Source organism: Haliotis rufescens, unplaced genomic scaffold (assembly GCF_023055435.1).
Source record: "Haliotis rufescens isolate VD_foot unplaced genomic scaffold, xgHalRufe1.0.p SCAF_5, whole genome shotgun sequence".
NCBI lineage: Eukaryota > Metazoa > Mollusca > Gastropoda > Lepetellida > Haliotidae > Haliotis > Haliotis rufescens.
In genome coordinates this window covers 4,758,929-4,778,945 of record NW_025964223.1, presented here as the reverse complement: position 1 = coordinate 4,778,945, position 20,017 = coordinate 4,758,929, and the positions used below count along the sequence as shown (strand labels likewise).

The 20,017-nt window shown below is 40.8% G+C and overlaps 1 protein-coding gene across 2 annotated transcripts in view; it reads right to left on the bottom strand.

Annotated features, from left to right (window-relative positions):
* The window catches only part of LOC124133629 (probable beta-D-xylosidase 2), a 33,070-nt gene extending 15,812 nt beyond the window's left edge, over positions 1 to 17,258 (bottom strand). Inside the window, exons 1-12 of one of the 2 annotated variants that reach the window (XM_046498085.2) lie at positions 16,896 to 17,258; positions 15,566 to 15,725; positions 13,954 to 14,124; positions 13,316 to 13,407; positions 12,879 to 13,105; positions 11,217 to 11,470; positions 10,851 to 11,073; positions 10,322 to 10,417; positions 9,887 to 10,098; positions 8,404 to 8,604; positions 7,792 to 7,966; positions 5,819 to 6,851 (exon numbers count right to left, since the gene is read on the bottom strand). In XM_046498085.2, coding sequence (XP_046354041.2) covers positions 6,736 to 6,851; positions 7,792 to 7,966; positions 8,404 to 8,604; positions 9,887 to 10,098; positions 10,322 to 10,417; positions 10,851 to 11,073; positions 11,217 to 11,470; positions 12,879 to 13,105; positions 13,316 to 13,407; positions 13,954 to 14,124; positions 15,566 to 15,725; positions 16,896 to 17,188 — 2,220 coding nt within the window. In that variant the 5' untranslated portion in view covers positions 17,189 to 17,258 and the 3' untranslated portion in view covers positions 5,819 to 6,735. Of the gene's footprint in view, positions 1 to 5,818; positions 6,852 to 7,791; positions 7,967 to 8,403; positions 8,605 to 9,886; positions 10,099 to 10,321; positions 10,418 to 10,850; positions 11,074 to 11,216; positions 11,471 to 12,878; positions 13,106 to 13,315; positions 13,408 to 13,953; positions 14,125 to 15,565; positions 15,726 to 16,895 lie in introns of those variants that run through there. The other variant, XM_048384235.1, reaches the window with a different exon arrangement.
* Between the last annotated feature and the right edge of the window lie 2,759 nt (positions 17,259 to 20,017).

Here is a 20,017-nt window from a genome sequence, read left to right as displayed (position 1 = left end):
ACAAAATAAAGGCTTTTTATATAAATGGTGGAATATATTTCGTCCTGGTCCAGGAAAACCAGTGACTGCAAGCATGAACATCTATCAACACAACTGGAACATAATCAGAATTATCCGAGGCAATTTCTGAGGATTTGAGGATACACATTCCTCCCTGAATTTGGGCCAATCATCCTTTGCATAGTCCCATGTGGGCTGAGGATTGGGCTCTTCCTCTAATTGTAGTGGGCTAACTAAGTAGGTGAGTATTAGAAGATGATCGTTTCTCCAAATGCCATCATGGACTTGCCATTGGTGATGTGATGTGAGGTTGTTTGTAGCCATTGTGAGGTCAGTTGAACTCCATGTGTTGTGGATTTGGTCATAAAGTGTGGGGCTGCCATTGTTAAGAGTTACGAGATTGTTGTCTTCGATTTCTCCACGATTTTGCCGTATTTGTACGAATCGTTCCTGTTTTCCCTTAAAGGACTGTGGGCATCAAAGTCACCAAGGATTATCCCATTTATGCAGATTTGAAGCGGTCATATTAAGACGATGTCGTATTGGCCATTCTGAATATTTATTAAAGGTGATGATCCTCCATTCTGCATCCCTTGTGATGAAAGAATCACGGTCAAGCATGTCCTGCTTGACTGTGTTGATTTTTCCATTTTTCGGCCTTCCAAATCATCTTCTATTATCTTTTTAATGATATTAATTATCGTTTAATTATTGTTTTTTAAAGGAAATTGAATTATTGCACAAATTTGGATTAATATGTTTTGTACAAAATAAAGGCTTTTTATATAAATGGTGGAATATATTTCGTAACTGAGATTGTTAGTGGCTGTATCCTCGAAATAGTGTAAAATCATTGTCCTCCAGAGAGGGTATGTAAGACCACGTCATTCAAAGTATATTTATTTCTGCCATGTTTTTAATCGTGATTTGTGTGTAAATGGCTGTAGTATTATACGGTTGTAAGAGTAGTGTGATATTGTTTTGGGATTGTTTTTTGGGAGGGATTGGTAGAGTTTTAGTTGTTTGTTTGTATTGGGGGGCAGAGGTTGAATACTTGATTTAGGTCTTCTGTTGTGTTGCAATGTGTGAAGTTTGGGTGTGGGTGTCTGTTTTGATTATGGAGTTTTGCATTTAGGTTAAATTGGCCGCTGTGGATTCTATTCATTATTTTATCTGAAAGGATAGACTTGGTATAGTTGCGGCATTTTATGACTGGTTTATTGAAGAGGGTCTTTATCCATGTGGATTGACAATTTTGAATATTAATTTGGAAATTTGGAAAATTTGATATATTTCAGTCTAGCCGTTGTTAATCTGCTCTTGATTAAAGTCATGTTTACCGTGAGTACCCATACAGCGATGGTGCCTGCGCAAGCTAAATAGATAGGATGTTACTCACTGGGTTGTGTATTATTTCGTCATATAACAGGGGTTTGAAATTAGATTGCCTGGGGACATATCGATGTCACACTTTATTGGCAGTTTTCCGTAGCACTTTTCTTCATGTAGTCAATCAGGTGAGACAAACATGACGAAAACCTGGAATGTCATGACGTCATTCTTCCTTATATTTAATTGATCAGAATGCACAGCAAAAACAACCGAAGGAAGTATTTAGAAGAATCACGAACACTTCAAGACGAATACAACTGAACATCGTTTTTCATATAGCAATTCACGCAATTCAATTGGACAATGTCTTCCATGTACGTGTATGTTTCACCGGACTCAGCTGTGAGTTGTACATGTATTCTGAAGAATGATTTCGTGTGCTTAGGACTATCGAAAGCATGTATAGGTCACATGGATGTTGGTGGGAAATATTAGTGATACAGCTATGAGTGTGGTATTCTCACGTCTTCTGATGATACTATCAATAACCCTCCTGAAAGTCTTCCTGAACCAGCGACGACGTCCCAGCGTATTGTCTGGCAGCATCACGGTGACGACCAACAACAGGAGGTAAAGATCAGCCTTCATTGTTTGCTTATTCTGGTAATCTGGGTGTCAGTCAACTGAAATGACAACACTAAAACTATCTTGAATGTGAAGGGTCGCGTTCATGAACATTGCGCTTCTATAGGGACGTGCATGTGTGTGTGTGTGTGTGTGTGTGTGTGTGTGTGTGTGTGTGTGTGTGTGCATAGCCAACGTATACCACAGGGTTACCCATGAAATAAACATAAAAAAGCTAAAGAGACCAGCTCACTATGTAAGCATAAATGGGATAATCCTTGGTGACTTTGATGCCCACGGTCCTTTAAGGGAAAACAGGAACGATTCGTACAAATACGGCAAAATCGTGGAGAAATCGAAGACAACATCCCGTAACTCTTAACAATGGCAGTCCCACACGTTATGACCAAATCCACAACACATGGAGTTCAACTGACCTCACAATGGCCACAAACAACCTCACTTCACATCACCAATGGCAGGTCCATGATGGCATTTGGGGAAACGATCATCTTCTAATACTCACCTACATAGTTAGCCCACTACAATTAGAGGAAGAGCCCAATCCTCAGCCCACATGGGACTATGCAAAGGTTGATTGGCCCAAATTCAGGAAGGAATGTGTATCCTCAAATCCTCAGAAATTGCCTCGGATAATTCTGATTATGTTCCAGTTGTGTTGATAGATGTTCATGCTTTCAGTCACTGGTTTTCCTGGACCAGACTGGATTATGTATTTGTCGTGATAACGAAGGGAGGTCCTGACTGCCGCGGTAATTGACATTCACGCCCCCCTTGTCGTAGTGGATAGAACGTCTGCTCGGAGAGGAAAACCTCTGTGATCCGATCCCCGGCGGCGTCATACCAAAATACGTTCAAAGATGTACTTGTTTTTGCCCTGCCTGACACTCGGCTTTTAAGGGCTAAAGCAAGGACTGTTTTACTCCGAGTCAGTACACTGTGTCTGAGAGGGGTATTCATGAGTGAGTGAGTGAGTGAGTTTGGTTTGGTTGTTGTCACTCCAGCTTGTTAACGGTGTAGAAATCTACATCGAAACGTCGTTATAAGGAGTAAACCAGAAGTTGTTATCCATAAAGTTGACTTATAGTACTTTATCTGCATGGACCTCAGCAGGATGTTCATGACCCATTCAGTTGTTGGCACATACTCAACGATTAAAAACATGGCAGAAATAAATATACTTTGAATGACGTGGTCTTACATACCCTCTCTGGGGGACAATCATTTTACACTACTTCGATGATACAGCCACTAACAATCTCAGTTACGAAATATATTCCACCATTTATATAAAAAAAACCTTTATTTTGTACAAAACATATTAATCAACATTTGTGCAATAATTCAATTTCCTTTAAAAAACAATAATTAAACGAGAATTAATATCATTAAAAAGATAATAGAAGATGATTTGAAAGGCCGAAAAATGGAAAAATCAACACAGTCAAGCAGGACATGCTTGACCGTGATTCTTTCATCACAAGGGATGCAGAATGGAGGATCATCACCTTTAATAAATATTCATGAGTATATCGAGAATGGCCAATACGACATCGTCTTAATATGACCGCTTCAAATCTGGACTGGCAACCCAGGTAGGTGTAACCTGTATTTGGCTTTACTGCATGTGATTTATTTACCTACTTGGGTGTCTCACTATTTCTGCAATAGATCTCCGATATAACATCTAACATCTAAGGTTTTATAGTCACTGTAGGGTATAAGAAGTGGTGTCACAGATTTTGCCTTAGCAGCAGCAGCCAAAGTGTTGCCAACGATCCCAACATGGCTGGGCAACCAACAGAAGACGATGTTGTATTGGCCAATCGCAAGATTATTTTGTAATTCAATTATATCACGTGAAACTGGATGTTCACACGAAGTATCTCCTATTGCCTGAAGACTGGACTGCGAGTCTGAAAAAATAATGAATTCCTCATGTTTCAGAATGTTTATTGATATATTTCCTAGAGCAGTTAAAGTGGCGTTTTATTCAGCTGTGAAAATAGATGAGTTATCTGCTAATCTAGTTGATAAAGTTCTCGATCCAATGATAGTGGCACTGGCAACAGCATCATTATCCTTGGATCCATCAGTAAAAATATATTTGTAAGTATCATATTCGCTTCTTAACTGATAATATTCTTGATATTCTTAGATACTAGTAACTGGTCAATACGTGTCCCCAGCGCATTCAGTGTTGCGTGGACCGCCTCCGTGGTCGAGTGGTAGAGCGTCTGCCCGGAGGACGGAAGATCGTGGGATCAATCCCCGGTTGCGTCACACCAAAAGGAAATGTTGTTACCCTGCCTGGCGCTCAGCATTAAGGGGATAAAACAAGGACTGATCGGGTCGGAGTGAGTATTCTGTGCCTGAGGACTAGCATACAAATACTCAGCATTAGTTCGGACAAATACAAGAAGCCACCTACACACACGTGCATGCACGTCGCTATATAACTCCAGTAATCTTTAACGCGACGTTAAACCCCATTTTACCTCACCTCACCTAGTTCTGTGTGAAAAGATATGTAGGCGCGTTTGAACAGTGTGTGTTTCTTGTAACGCCATAACTGCATCGAGTACCGCATTGCCTTCAATAAATAAAAGCAACAAAACCATTTCGATATTCATAAGAAATCTCCACCGTGTGCATGTGAGTGTGCATCATTTTGTTGTAAACCAGAAGTTGTTATTCACAAAGTTGTACGTTTTGTTGTCACCTTCAGGTTCTTTTTGTAACTTGTCAGCAAGCACATTTGAGTGAAGGAGTTTTATACAAAGGTATGTGTTGCTGTAATATGGTGGCATTGGATGTTGAAATGCACATACACCTGTTGAAGTAAAGGGATACGTAACGAAGATAAAAACAGAGATTCCCATTGCATATAAAGTAGGAAACCCGTTGTCTATCCGTATCTATATAGATACATCTCTGTTGTTGATACAGAAAGGTCTGCCTCGCTGATATACAGGGGTATATGTTGTCGCTTTCAGTATTTCAGATGTCCGACTTGGCCCCTGGTGACATCCGGGTCCAGGCGCCTACCGTCGCCAACAGCACAATCAACTGCCCCCAGTGTGTCATTAGTTTCCTAACTGGTGAACGACTTGATGGAATTCATTTCACACGGAAAACCTCAAAGTGGAAATTCTTTCTACAAATTAATTTTCTCAGTCTTTCAATTCTATCGTGACAGACTTCGAGTTGAAGGACTTGGTTTCACTGATGTACCACTCAACCTAGTGTCAGCACCGATTTTCAGTGATCCATGCGTATAGTTTTCACTGCTATTTATCAAGTCAATGTTCCCCTGACTAAACCACGGGAACATCTGGCGATTTTGACAAGCTTTTAGATGTATCGACATGGACGTATGTTGCTAAATATATACAAAGATCTAACGACGAGAAATAATGGTTCATGCACGGTGAATTGTGTATGTAATGTGGTCTCACCCGATCGCGACGTTCATGGCAGTAGACCAGGTAGAACTGAATTACATTAGTCTTTATGTATTCGCAATTCTTTGATTATATAATGTAAGCTGAGGGCTAGCCTGTGTGTAGATCGTCTAAAGCATCGCAAGATGATGCTCAGAGTTGCGTCCCTTAGGCGTGCCAGAATCCTTTGTTGATTACACTGTGATTAAGATTCTTGGTTTGCCAGAACCATATCTGTCCACGTGGATTTCACCAACGTGATAAAGGTCGAAGATGTGCATTCGATGTTCAAGGTCTAAGATGCGCATAGTGTTATTGTTTTTTCGTACATTCAATGATCATCATGTCTCCAGCGTATTTGACAAGCAAAATATATAAATCGAGATTGACTAGACACACGCTTTTAGCAGATATTTTATTGTTACACGACTGTTCAAAGGACACAAGAAGACCTTATGCCTTATCACGAAGATACTGTTTCAGTGTCACTAACATCGTACCAAAAACGAAGTTGGATGACTTTAATTCATAAATAAATTACATAAATGATCATTCGTGCTATTTACTGTTATTACTACATACAGTTTTGATTGAAGTAGTGAGCTCAGTACGATGACGAGGCTTTGCACTAGCCGATTAACATGTTAAAATGACATTTTGGGCAATTTACGTTACCAACAGGGGCTCTTTAAATCTTTACTTTCTGAGTAACATAAAATGAAAGAAAGGAAACAAACAGCAAAAGAACACTGTAAGGATGCTGCTGTTGTAATTGTACCAAGCCAACATGCAGCCCTGACATCATTTTGTTTGTTTGTTTGTTTGTTTGCTTTTTAACGCCGCACTCAGCAATAATCCAGCAATAAGACGTCGGGTTGTAAAAAATCACGTCTGGACCAGACAATCCAGTGATTTGCATCATGAGCATTGATCTACGTAATTGGGATACGATGGCATGCATCAACCAAGTCAGCGAGCCTGACCACTCGATCCCGTTAGTCGCCTCGTACAACAAGCATGGGTTGCTGAAGATCAATTCTAACCCAGATCTCTACAGTCGCCTCTGACGTAAACCATGTAAGCAAAATGTTTCCAAAAAAAGACTTAACAATACTGATTACCGATTTAACACATTTTACCATTTGGTTACATACACCGCAGTTCCACAAGGTGTTTCATCGCTCACAGGTCAATATTAGTTTTATTGGTCACTCATAAGCTGTTTTACATTTATCCATATTTAGAACATAGCCAGACAAAATCCAGTGTCCAACTGTACTTGAAGTAAGTAAACAAAAGTTAGCATGGCTTTTCATTAATATCGACCAAGTATTTTTTTCCCTGTAACCATGAACTTGCCAGCAATGATATCGGACTCTACAGCGGGCTTGGCGTTAGGCTGCTGACCCCCTACCCATATTGAAATGACGCCTGAAAGGAAACATGAAATTGATTTAGTCTATACTATTACGTCAGTTTTAAATTTGAATATTGAAATTGGTTATACTTATTGATCATTTAATGTGTCAATCGGAAACGCACAAACTACTGTCGAGGAAATTGTTTTAGTAATGGTTTGAGATCTACGATTATCCCAAAAGAAGTATTCGAAATACAATTTTCCTTCTTATTGTCATTATTGTTCAAACAAGCTTACGCTGCTTATTCCGTTTTTGCCCCTTTCCCCCTTAATATCAACAGAAGTCAACAGTACATAATACATCTGAAACAAACAATCTAATGATTGCCGTCGATATATAAAAGTTCCTCTTTGGAGCCAGATAGAACGTCCGCACGGAGAGCGGAAGGTCCGGGGTTCGATCCCCGGCCGCGTCATACGAAAGGACGTTAAAAGATTGTACTTGTTGTTACCCTGTCTGGCGCTCGGCATTAAGCGGCTAAAACAAGGACTGGTCAGCTCGGAGTCAGTATACTGTGTCTGATTTGGGTATTCATGTTAAACTGTGCCATGGTATCTCAGTGGGCTAGCTATATAAATTGGCATCCGTCCGGACTAGTACAAGCAGCCAAAATCACACACACGCACACGTGCATGCACGTCGCTTTATAAGTGCAATAATCTTGGACGCGGCGTTAAACCCCATTATACCTCAACACCTAGGTTGTGCTATCCACGATTGCTTTGTCAGGCCCTGATCTATTATCTACTGGGCGCTATGACATAGCTGAGTTAATAATAGATTGATATAATATATAATACCGGCTGAGTTCTCTCTTCAATACCTGTATATGACATCAACCATTGGGTTTTCTGGTCTTGATCACATGCCACTCACAGTGCATCGGTCGTACACTGGCGCAAAGTCACAATCAATCATCGTGTGGTTTGGCACTAGGACGATCGGCTTACCTGGTTCAACAACCCATCCATTTTGTTCAGTCCACACTGCCATGGACTCAGCCGAGATGGTGAATTCCCATAACGTCTGGGCGCCCCGTGGTGCAAACATCCTGTTGAAGGACACCAGCTGAAGCTGTGGAACCGTCACCGTGGCGTTCGACCAGGATATATACACCTGGATGACCTGAAATAGAGCAACGTTGTGCGTTTTAAATAATAGAAGTATTGTTCTGATACTCGCGACATACTAACGAGTGGTCAGGCTTTCAGGCTTGGTTGATGCATGTCATCGTATCGCAAATGCGTAGATCGATGCTCATCATATCACTCACTGGATTGTCTGGTCCAAACGCGATTGTTTACAGACCGCCGTCATATATTTTTAGTGCGCCCTTAAACAACAAATGATACTCTCGAGCTGTTTCAAAGATGTTTAAAGCACATTAAATGGTGGGCAAAAAAAGTGAGAAAATCTGGTAGTGGCATTGCCGTGCTGGTATATCCATATGAAGATGATGAATGTTTTCCTTCAAGATACTGGTCTTGATATTTCAGGAAGGTGGAAAGTCGGTAATTCTTTGTATTCTGAAACAATTACATAGCACTTTCGGCGATACATACCTCATCAGCATCAAAAGATCCTCGATTTATAAGTGAGACAGAACCAGTCAGATCGTCCCCGGCGGTCACATGAGTGGGATACCCCAAAATGTCGTAGAAGAAGCTGGTGTAGGAGAGACCATAGCCGAAGGGGAAGAGAACTGGATACGTGGCGTACCGGTATGTGCGTCCGACCATTGAGTAATTTGTCATGTCAGGCACCTTGTGAAATAATATAGGTAATTAATCGTACTTTCACATCAATCTGTTACATTTGATGTGGTCCGGGTACTATTTATATAAGAATCCACGGATGAACATGTTCATCACCAGGACATGCCAGATCGTGTTATCTAAAGGCAGATTCGTCCTGAGAATGTTTATGATTATTACCAGGATATGCCAGATCGTGTTATCTAAAGGCAGATTCGTCCTGATAGTGTTTGTGAGTATTACCAGGATATGCCAGATCGTGTTAGTGGCAGGTTCGTCCTGATAATGTTTGTGATTATTACCAGGATATGCCAGAACGTGTTATCTAAAGGCAGATTCGTCCTGATAGTGTTTGTGAGTATTACCAGGATATGCCAGATCGTGTTAGTGGCAGGTTCGTCCTGATAATGTTTGTGATTATTACCAGGATATGCCAGAACGTGTTATCTAAAGGCAGATTCGTCCTGATATTGTTTGTGATTATTACCAGGATATGCCAAATTGTGTTATCTAAAGGCAGATTCGTCCTGAGAATGTTTATGATTATTACAAGGTAATGCCAGATCGAGTTATCTAAAGGCAGATTCGTTCTGAGAACGTTTGTGAGTATTACCAGGATATGCTAGATCGTGTTAGTGGCAGGTTCGTCCTGATAATGTTTGTGATTATTACCAGGATATGCCAGAACGTGTTATCTAAAGGCAGATTCGTCCTGATATTGTTTGTGATTATTACCAGGATATGCCAAATTGTGTTATCTAAAGGCCGATTCGTCCTTATAGTGTTTGTGAGTATTACCAGGATATGCCAGATCGTGTTATCTAAAGGCAGATTAGTCCTGAGAATGTTTATGATTATTACAAGGTTATGCCAGATCGAGTTATCTAAAGGCAGATTCGTCCTGATAGTGTTTGTGATTATTACCAGGATATGCCAGATCGTGTTATCTAAAGGCAGATTCGTCCTGATATTGTTTGTGATTTTATTACCAGGATATGCCAGATCGTGTCATCTAAAGGCAGATTCGTCCTGATAATGTTTGTGTCGGCACTGACATTCAAATGTTTCTGAAGAAATACCGAGGACTAAGGAACACTTAAATCTTGATAATGTGAACAAAATACGAAAGTCATCAAAAGAAGAAACATACGAATGACATTCACAGTGACTTTGACCTTTCACATGTCCACCGTGATGTAACCTTAGTCAAACAACTATTGAGAAAGAATCGTATGACCTTGCAAAGCTTTACTAGAGGCTGTGATGTAATAACTACAATATTTATACTTACTGTGTCCATATACCTTGGCCACGTGACCGGAAGTCTGGCAGCTGGAACTGAGTTGGGTCCTTCAGCTAAAAGCACCCGTCGCAATGCCTCGCCTGTCGCTTGAGCTGGCAAAAATAGTTCCATGATGGCGTGAACCTTTGGACTGTCAACAGCCCATGTGATGTTGAGTGGTCCAGCATTGAAGAGAAGAAGGATGACCTTCGCACCCGATACTGGAAGGAAAGACGAACTGATCACTTGTCGAGGCGACAATACTATCCATACTATCAATAGTGTGAATTCGGTTGGTGTTGCCGTTGTTTTAATTGTTTTGGTTGTAGTAGGTAGCAACACTGTCTAAAGAGATGACAGAGAAATGGCCATTTGTATTACGAAATTCCGAACATACCTGCAGTGGTTCCATGTTATTAAATGTGTTGTCAACATCCCACCTACCTTGGCCGGCAGTGACAGCTTCCTGCAGCAGCTGCAGCTGTTGTCCAGGGAGGTCCAGATTGGCTTTGTCGTTGCCTTCAGCCTCTATCTCCGTACCTGAAAGAAAACGTTTGGTTCTAAAAAGTCATAAAATTTCATTTCTACCCTACATAAACTGGTTTTTGTTTTTTATCTGAAGAAGTCTACATCGGAATTGTACTTTGACAAAATGTAAAACGTCAACAATCCGCCGATACAGACACAATCGGGCGCATAACTGCGGTGAAAATCACATGAATGGGTGACTGAAAAACCAAGGTGCCCACTCAACCGGCAAACAAGCATAAATTAATATCTAATTTTTTGTGCATTACGTATGATCTTAGTGACCGACATGATCATACTCTGGAAATCATAAAGAACTTTAGGGAGTCTGGGTTTTTTATATCTAATGAGATATTGATTTATTATTTGCAACTAAACACAGTATGTCTTCACTTAATAAATCATAAAGAGAAAAATGATGCTCAATTAAGATTAAGGGCCTCACCTGTCCCAAGACACACAAAAAGTAGATCACTGCCTTTTGCTGCTGTCTGGACTTCCTGGGAGTTATACTGAGTGCATTTGGTGTCTGTGCAGCCTGCTCCATACCTCACTGTAGACCAGATAGACTGTACGCCTTGTAGAGGGTTGGTTGTGTATCTGAGGTCGATGTTAGGGGAGTAGTCTCCAAACAGTGCATTAGAATTGTTGGCCATTGGTCCGACAACCTGTTGGACAAGCATCCACTTTCATTGTGTTTTGGTTATTTTTTACTTGACGCCGCATTCAACTATTACAGGTAAATGACACATATTACACCCAACCCTGTCAAAACAAATCTATGTTATTTTGTTCAATAGCACACACCTACCGCCACATTCTTGTAGATCGATGGCTTCAAGGGAAGCACATTTTCTTGGTTTTTCAGCAACACAAATGTCTTCAATGCTGCCTCAACAGACAGGTTCCTGTGAGCCTCACCCTGAACTATTGAAACGTTCAGTTTTGTGTATTGATTCATTTCCGGTGGGTCGAACTCTCCAAGCCTCATTCTGACATTGAAAAGCTCCTTAACTCTGGTCCTGACCACGTCTTCAGTCAGCTTGCCTTGTTTCACAGCATCAACTGCAAGAAAGCAGACAACACTGCTCAGTACTGTAGCTTACATGGTGCATTTCAGAGCCCTACATTGATTCTGATAGTTTCGATTCCTGGTCGCGTCATAAGAAAAGACGTTAAAAGATGGTTCTTGATGTTACCCTATCCGTTTGGCCTTAAGGGGCTAAAACAAGGACCAGTCGTGGTATTTCTATAGTGCGACATGGTATCTCGATGGGCTAGCGCATGAAAATCGGCATTTGTCCTGACTAGAACAAGCAGCTAAACATACATGCGCATGCACGTCGCTATACAAGTGCAAACATCTTAGACGCGACGCCTACCCGAACAATCCTTGTTAATTCCCCATTACGCCAAGCTGCAGGTAGAGGAATAAATATTCCCATCACATAACGTCTTTTCTTTTGACGAACCACCGAACTTAATCTCTCCATACAGAGGCTTTGTACACGACACTCAGGCGGTCTCAGTTCAACAGAATCATAAGGATATTGAGACCTAACAATGTGGAAGCAATGTCATTTTGGGCACAGATGAACTTCAGTTCTTAGTATAAATATTATATGCCAGGTTTACAATACCCTTTATGAACGCATCGATAAAAATCTTTGGAAATGTACTAAATCAGACAATGACACGTTTTACTGTAAATCAGGTAACTGCATTTCAACAAGTCAGCTAACGCTCCTACAAAAACAAAGCGCCTGACCGGTGTTGATCAAGCTCCCGAAACGTAGAAGTCGAAGTTACCAGACTTACGACCAATGCCCTCATGCTCCACACCATGAGGTGAAAATATGAAACATTCAACCAAATTCAGATACAGACATATACCTTGGTCACACGCCGTTTGCTTTAATGCCGTATATAATACTCAAGCATCGGTGGTCTAGTGGTAGAGCGTCCGCCCGGAGAGCGGAAGGTCCGGGGTTCGATCCCCGGACGCGTCATACCAAAAGACGTTCAAAGATGGTACCTGTTGTTACCTTGTCTGGCGCTCGGCATTAAGGGGCTAAAACAAGGACTGGTCGGCTCGGAGTCAGTATACTGTGTCTGAGTGGGGTATTCATGTTAAACTGCGGCATGGTATCTCAGTGAGTTAGCACTATAAATCGACATCAGTCCGGCATTTGTACAAGCAGCCACACAAACACACACACACGTACATGCACGTCGCATTATAAGTGCAATAACCTTGGACGCGACGTTAAACCCCATTTCACCTCACCCATACAGAAACAAACAAGCATTCATGTGCATTTTGCAGATATACAGGGTATTAACCAATTTTCTACTCTATTAACTATGAACTTTAGTATGGATGTGAGGTGCACAAGCCATCGTGCGGCAATCAGATGAACAATGAACGCGTTTCTCGATGGTAAACTCTAAACCATGGACATTATAAACGTACCAAGTGACATGAAAACGGGCTGAGCTAAGTTTTGTGACAACTCGAGGTTGCATCCAGCCTTCACACACGCTGCGACGGTGTCGACGCTGTTGTTGAGGTAGTGGTGTTGAGTGATGATGTTCTCAATGGCAGCTTCGTCACTGACTATGTAACCTTTGAAACCCCATTCGGTTCTCAGAATATCCGTCAGAAGCTTCTTGTTGGCGCATGCTGGAACTCCGTTGATTCTTGAAAATAAGGGATACACATTAGATTCGATTCTTACGAAATCATATCACTTTTACCGACAGCAACACACAGTTTGTCTTCCAGCTTGAATTTATGGAAATAGAAATAGATTGTCGTTGTAGAATGTAGAACTCAGCAATTCTGGTATAATGGATGATTAAGGAGTAATGTTTCGTTTTTTAGAAGAAGCTTTCATTTTGACTACCCACCTATTGTAACTGCACATGAGATTGTAGGTGCCGGCCTTAACACAGGTGCGGAATGCTGGGAGAAATGTAGTGCGCCAGTCTCTTTCAGACACCTGTAGGAACAAGTCAGAGTGAGTGAGTGGCGTGCGGGCGGGCGGATGGGTGAGTGAATGAGGTTTTAGCCAGACATGGGATTCACAAATGGTAGGGAATCGAACAAACTAGATCTACGGAGAGGTTACCCCACCGCCCCCGATGTACAATGAATTAGTCAATTTTAGTGGTGCCATATACATGTACATGTAAATTTCAGGTTTTACTTCCTACACATTAAAAATAAGTTGACAAATGATAAACTGAATTAGATTGACGTTGTTGATGTCGATCTCTGTACTGAACAACGGACTCTGCTTTTGACATAGGTTTCGTATGATTATGGAAATGTCGTTATGATTTACCAAGAAAGGAATGGCCACAAATAGAATCCTTGATTTCATTCAGGGACATTACACTAGCTGTGCAACTGTTGGTAGTTATACGTTTTCGTCATCTCTCGTTACATCACAATAAAGAAGATGAACTTTTAGAATGTATGGATTTTGTTGTCACTGTGAAGTGACGTGTTGTTATGTGACGTGATGTGACCTTATATTTCTGACCTCTGCATCAAACGAGAAGCGTGAAGACGGTATATTATCGGGGCCGCCATGGACATTGAAGTGCTTGCAGCCGGCGTTGGCTCTGATGTAGCGGGGATCGCTTCCCTGGAGACCCTTCACGAAATTGGCAGCAAAGACACCTGACAGGTGTGGATCCTCTCCATATGTTTCCTGTACAAAATCAGCAATAGGGACTGTATGAACCGAAGCGACAAATAATGGTTTTGTTGTTTTTAGTGACAGGACATTATCTCAACTGTTTAACGTACATAACGTGGGTTGTTCCTTCTTATTTGTGTGGTAGTAGGTCAAAGTCATGTCCATACCCTTGGAGACGGTTTGGTGACATCGTAACTCAGGACACTGTACTGTTCGCCTTAGATTAGGGTTATAGATTATACAGATAACGTGATAACATATAAGGATGACCTCTGTATAAGGATAAGGTCAATGTAAACGTACCGTTTTTTAACCTTGCTATTTTCTGCAGTTATTTTAATATGTTAATGTATGCAGTGGTTTAATAAGATAAACTACAAATGTGTATCAAACTAAAAAGTTGTAATTAAACTTGTAGGTCACTGTGGTCTACTTTTTCGTTTCTTTTTTAGCTTAAAATTCACCCATATGTGTGATCAAGGAGTTTGTAAATCTGTCATCTATTGAATAAAATATTCCGACCAAAGCAACAGACCCTTCCTGATCATGATCATTTCGCATAATTGACAGACATTTCATTTCTGAGGAAGATAATTTATGGATGTCATCTTCTTTATTATGAGGGACACAACGTTTCGGAGTATATACTTACTCCTTTACCACCTGATAAAGGAGTAGGTATATACTCCAAAACATTGTGTTCCTCATAAAAAAGAAGTTGACATCCATAAATCCTCTTCCTTATGTGCCTTTCAAAGACTTGATTTCATTTCTGGATCATAAATCAGAAACCATTAACAAAACTTTATATTGTACCAAAAGGAACCAATTTCATTAGAAAGTGATATTTATCCTTATATTAATAATATTGTTTCTGCAAATTTTATGTTGTGTTACGTCAAATGGAAATAATTTTACTGAGACTTCGTTTCAAATCAATACTCCATGAACAATCTTGTGCTCAATCGTGAAATCAAGTGATGTGTATGATGCGTCTTGTTCAATGCAAGACATGTGTTCCACCCGTGTCAAGATGAAATTAACTGTAGCAGCTATCACGTTTCGGGGACAAGCTCCTCGAGTAAAAAGTAACACAGCATCTTAATACTTTATACAAGACATGAGAAGCAGACACCGTGTTGATCACCTGCCTAGATTCTGTAGACGTCCCAGATATGCTTGACAGATGGCAGATGGCCATTATGTTCCAAAGATTGGATTCTATTCAATTATGAAAGCATATATGAATGGCGCTATTAGCCTTTGCTGTCATTGTGTAGGTAATGTGTTTCAAAGAACGTTTGTAAAGGAACTGTAACTGAACGAGTATCGTAAAGACGATATCGAAATAGATCTATAAGATAACGACAAGGCTGAAGAGGGCAAGGCAGCATAATCGCACATGATCCAGTCGAAGGCAGACCTAATTCCCGTCGCCTCTGGGGTCTCTCACCTGATTCCTGCCCCACCTGGGGTCTCTCACGATGTTGATGACTGGGCTGAAACAGCTGATACCCTTGTGAGTGCCGTATATCCCATGCGCTGTGAAATTGTTATACTTGGCCCTCACCTCCTCACCCGTGGCCTGGGCTACCCGGAATATCAGATCTGTGCTGCAGGAAGGGCGAATCATTTAACATTTTGCTTGGATGTCAATAAATTCACTTAAATGTTTAGCTAATAAAGTGTTTTGCATTTAACTATTGGAAATGAAAACACCAGTTGGTGAATGATTTGCATATGGGCGAGACGATGTTGCAATAATTCAGCATTTCTTACTTAAGTTTGTTCAGCACTATTACAGCTATATGACGGCAGAATGATCATAATCGAGTTTGACCAGACAATCCAGTGATTGATATTTTGATCCCCGTAATCGAGTACGATAAAACGAAATCAAGCAAGTCCATCTGATCCATTAAGTCGCTTCTGACGACCAATTGGGGACCAATTCTAACTTGGTGTATGAATTGATTTAGAAGACTTTAGTGTGTATAACGTTCCAAAAATTCCAGGTTTTCAATAATAAATTATGATGTTTATTTTGTCTATATTAAGTTATTATTATAAATATCATGTAAATGAATAACAATTAGTAGCTTCTGCACACGAGTCCAAGTTTGTATTTATCCATGTTGTGTGTTATTGTGCTGCTTTACATGAAAGTTGGAGAACATGTTGGTAGTCATAATAGACTGTAAAGCTCAGAATCAACACTTTAAAAACGTTAAAATACATACATATTTAAATACTGCATACAGTAAACTACGTTTATAACGAACATGCTTATAACGAACTGACGGATACAACGAACTTATTTTAGTCCCGACCATATGTTGTACATATGCTGAATGTATGCTTATAACGAATTGCGGTTATTTCGAATTAAAATTAGTGGTCCCCTCGAGTTCGTTATAACCGTAGTCTACTGCAGTTTATCGAATGAACGCGACAAAACCCATTTCCATTATCATAAGAAATCGCTGCTTCAAGCGACAACGTTATAAGGATCTATACTGAAACGTCGCCTTTACAATATTAAAGAGAAGTTGTTATCTATAAATTGTGTCAACTTTGTCATCCGTCAACTTCTAAGCAATGCCTATCAAACAATACTAGTATATCATAAGCATATTTTATGAATCACTTTCAAATAATGATCATATCAGAAATTCGCGAAAAGGTTCCCCAGTGGTTGGAAAACTGGAAACCATGAATAGGTAGTCCACGTATTATCATAGCAAAGGTTTGAATTTGAATTTGAATTTGTGTAGATATCTCACCTGAATGAGGCTGCAAGTCCTAGTGCCTGGGGGAAGGAGGTAGCGGCACCGGCCGCCACATCCCCACGGAGACACTCGGTGTCCCAGGAGTAGGGCTTGATACCCAGACGGGGTATAGCAGGGGCGGGGCCAGCGTTTGGTCCTGAACCCCCACGGGCCATCTGCAGCTGGATCTCGTCCAGGGTGAAGCGCCCAACGAGATCGTTGACTCTGTCCTCCCAGGGGAGAGAGGTATTTCTAAAGGGGTAGTCCCCCACCACCAGGGGCACGAAGACGAGAAGGAGGAGGAGCATTGTGTAGGAACGACACGGAGAGAATGACTGTGTGAGGACTTCGTCGGGATATGTTATACAGAGACATAACGTGACTCATTTTATCTACATATGACTGCATGAATATGTTTCGTGGCCCGTTTGCTTGGTTTTTAGATAACACAGATTATGCTGAATGACAGACAATTTCCGAGCCAAGAAGCCTTGGAAGTTTTCGAAAATGTTATTTGGCCTCTGAAAATACAAAAATATTGTTTGCTTCATTTCTCGAACGCAGAAAACCCAACAATTATGTGTAAGAAATTGGGAAACGGAATTCGAGGTTGTTTGTTTGTTTGTTGTTTAACGCCGCATTCGGCAATATTCCAGCTATATGACGGCGGTCTGTAAATAATTGAATCTTGACCAGACAATCCAGTGATTGACATCATGAGCATCGATCCACGCAATTGGGATCGATGACATGCATCAACCAAGTCAGCGAGGCTCCGATCCCGATCCCGTTAGTCGCCTCTTACGGCAAGCATGGGTTGCTGAAGACCTATTCTACCCCGGATCTTTACGGGTCTAGTATATGAAACGTTTAGGATGAATCATTAAAATAGTCCGAAGACTGTGTCCCAGTGAGGTATTTATGTTCATACTGCAGCATGGTATCTCAGTGGGCCAGGACAATGACAACCGCTATTTGTCCGGATGAGCACACGCACGCACGCACGCACGCACGCACGCACGCACGCACGCACATATACACAAATGCATTTTACCTCTCTTCACCTCAACCCATGTCACCAGAGACCATATAATAGATTATTATATGGTCTCTGATGTCACCTTATAACTGGTAATAGCAGAAATTCTGAAAATTATCGTTAGTTTCTGAAATGAAATCTGCGAGCAAGTCTAGACTAGACAGCAGGCACGACTCCCACGTGCCGGGCAGGTCACGGAAGTGTGTTAATATCCGATATGTGAGTTATAAAAATATCTCAATGTTACCATTCCAGTATCCGCGATTGCAATTGTAAGTGTCCCAGTTTTATGACGGAATGTTTACTTTGTAAGGTGTAAAATCAGATTAATCTTTATTGTTATTCCATTTGAAATAGAAAAGCGAAAGTAAAAGTATTGCCTGTTTTAACCTTCACTTTGTGAAGATAACTGACATAAATGAAAGGGAATCTCAACATGACTAGCGGCTAAATATAGATTAAACGGAACAGAGTCCACAAGATGACCAGCTTTATAGGAACTATGTTTCATTAATTTCAGGGCCTATTCGTTCCGGGGGAGCTGTCTGTGCACAAGGAACAATGCCGTCACGATTGGGGTGGGGGGGGGGGGGGGGGGGGGGGGGGGGGTTCGCAGTTCGCGTTTCTTGGGCACGCCAGAATTCTATGATTGTTGGTTCGAATCCCGGTTCGACCCGATTATGTTTCCAGGTTTGTAAGCACCATACACGTGTTCGTATGAGACCTGAGGGCACGGGTGGCCCAGTCGTCTAAGGCGCCGCGATTCGCTGTGCAGAGTTGCGTCCCTTGGGCACGCGAACAACATATGATTGTGGGTTCGAATCCCGGTTCGCCCCGATTATGTTTCTAGGTTTGTCAGCACCTTACCCGTGCTCCTGGGTTTCACCGAAGTGGTAAACGTCTGAGACCTGCATCACTTGGGGCTTTCCTCCCACATTAAGCTGACATGCCGTGATATAACTGGAATAATGTAATAAGCGGCGTTAAACCCGTCTCACTCACTCGTATGAGACCTGCATCACTTCGGGCTTTTCTCCTACAGTAAGCTATAACTGGAATACTGTTCAAAGCGGTCTTAAAACCAATTCACTCAGTCACTTTGTTTCTTACAAACTAAAAACATGTTTGAAGTTCTAATTTAACACATAAAATGACTGGTAGGTGTGTTCTCCTTCTTTGGCCCGTGAATGTCATTTTGTTGTGGAATTGTATGTTTTTATTCTAGTAAACAGAAAAATAGAAAATATGTCTTTTGTTGTATTTAAATACTTGAAAAGAGACTGATAGGTATGTTGTCTTTTCCACGGTGATGACATTTTAAAGATCAATTTCATAATGTGTACCTAACAATGTAATCGAGATTAGAGTACGTTACCTTCATAAAATCGCTAAACACATTGATAATAAATTTTGGGAAGACCGATCTAAATTTTTGCTTGGTTATGATAGCGAAGATAAAACATTGAGGATACTAATAAATTTGTAAAACTTTATTTCACAAACAACGTACCGTTGAAAGATACGAAGTACTTTGTAAGCTACTATGAACAAGGCATTCAAACAATGAGGCACCTTTTTTAAACCAAACAGGGTCCTCAAAGCATTTAAAGAGTTACATAGACAATTTGCATTGAAAGCGACTTTTATGTCATACTTCGGACTTATTAAGCATATTCCGGGAAAAATAGATAGACGCACTTAGGATACAAAAGGTAAAAATTGTGAAACTTATGCGACCGTCTTTGGGACACAGACGACTATACATTTGTATATACACTGCTTCAGCAAAAGATTGAGGGAGTGAGTTGTGTTAACGCCGCTTTCAACAGACAGACAGACAGACAGACAGTTTATTCAGTAAGAAGGCCATAGGCCCATAATACAGACAATGGTTGATTGCATGAACTACGCATGCCAAGGAAGTAGTCGATTTAAGTTTCTCTTAGCCGTTGGACTTTATATAGATATAAACATGTGTTATATACAACATCAAAGTTTTCTGATGAAATAATTTCAGTAAAAGATGTTACAGTTTGAAACTTGATATACTGTTTAAGATACATATTTCTTAGGGCTGAATAAACATGAAATTCATCTT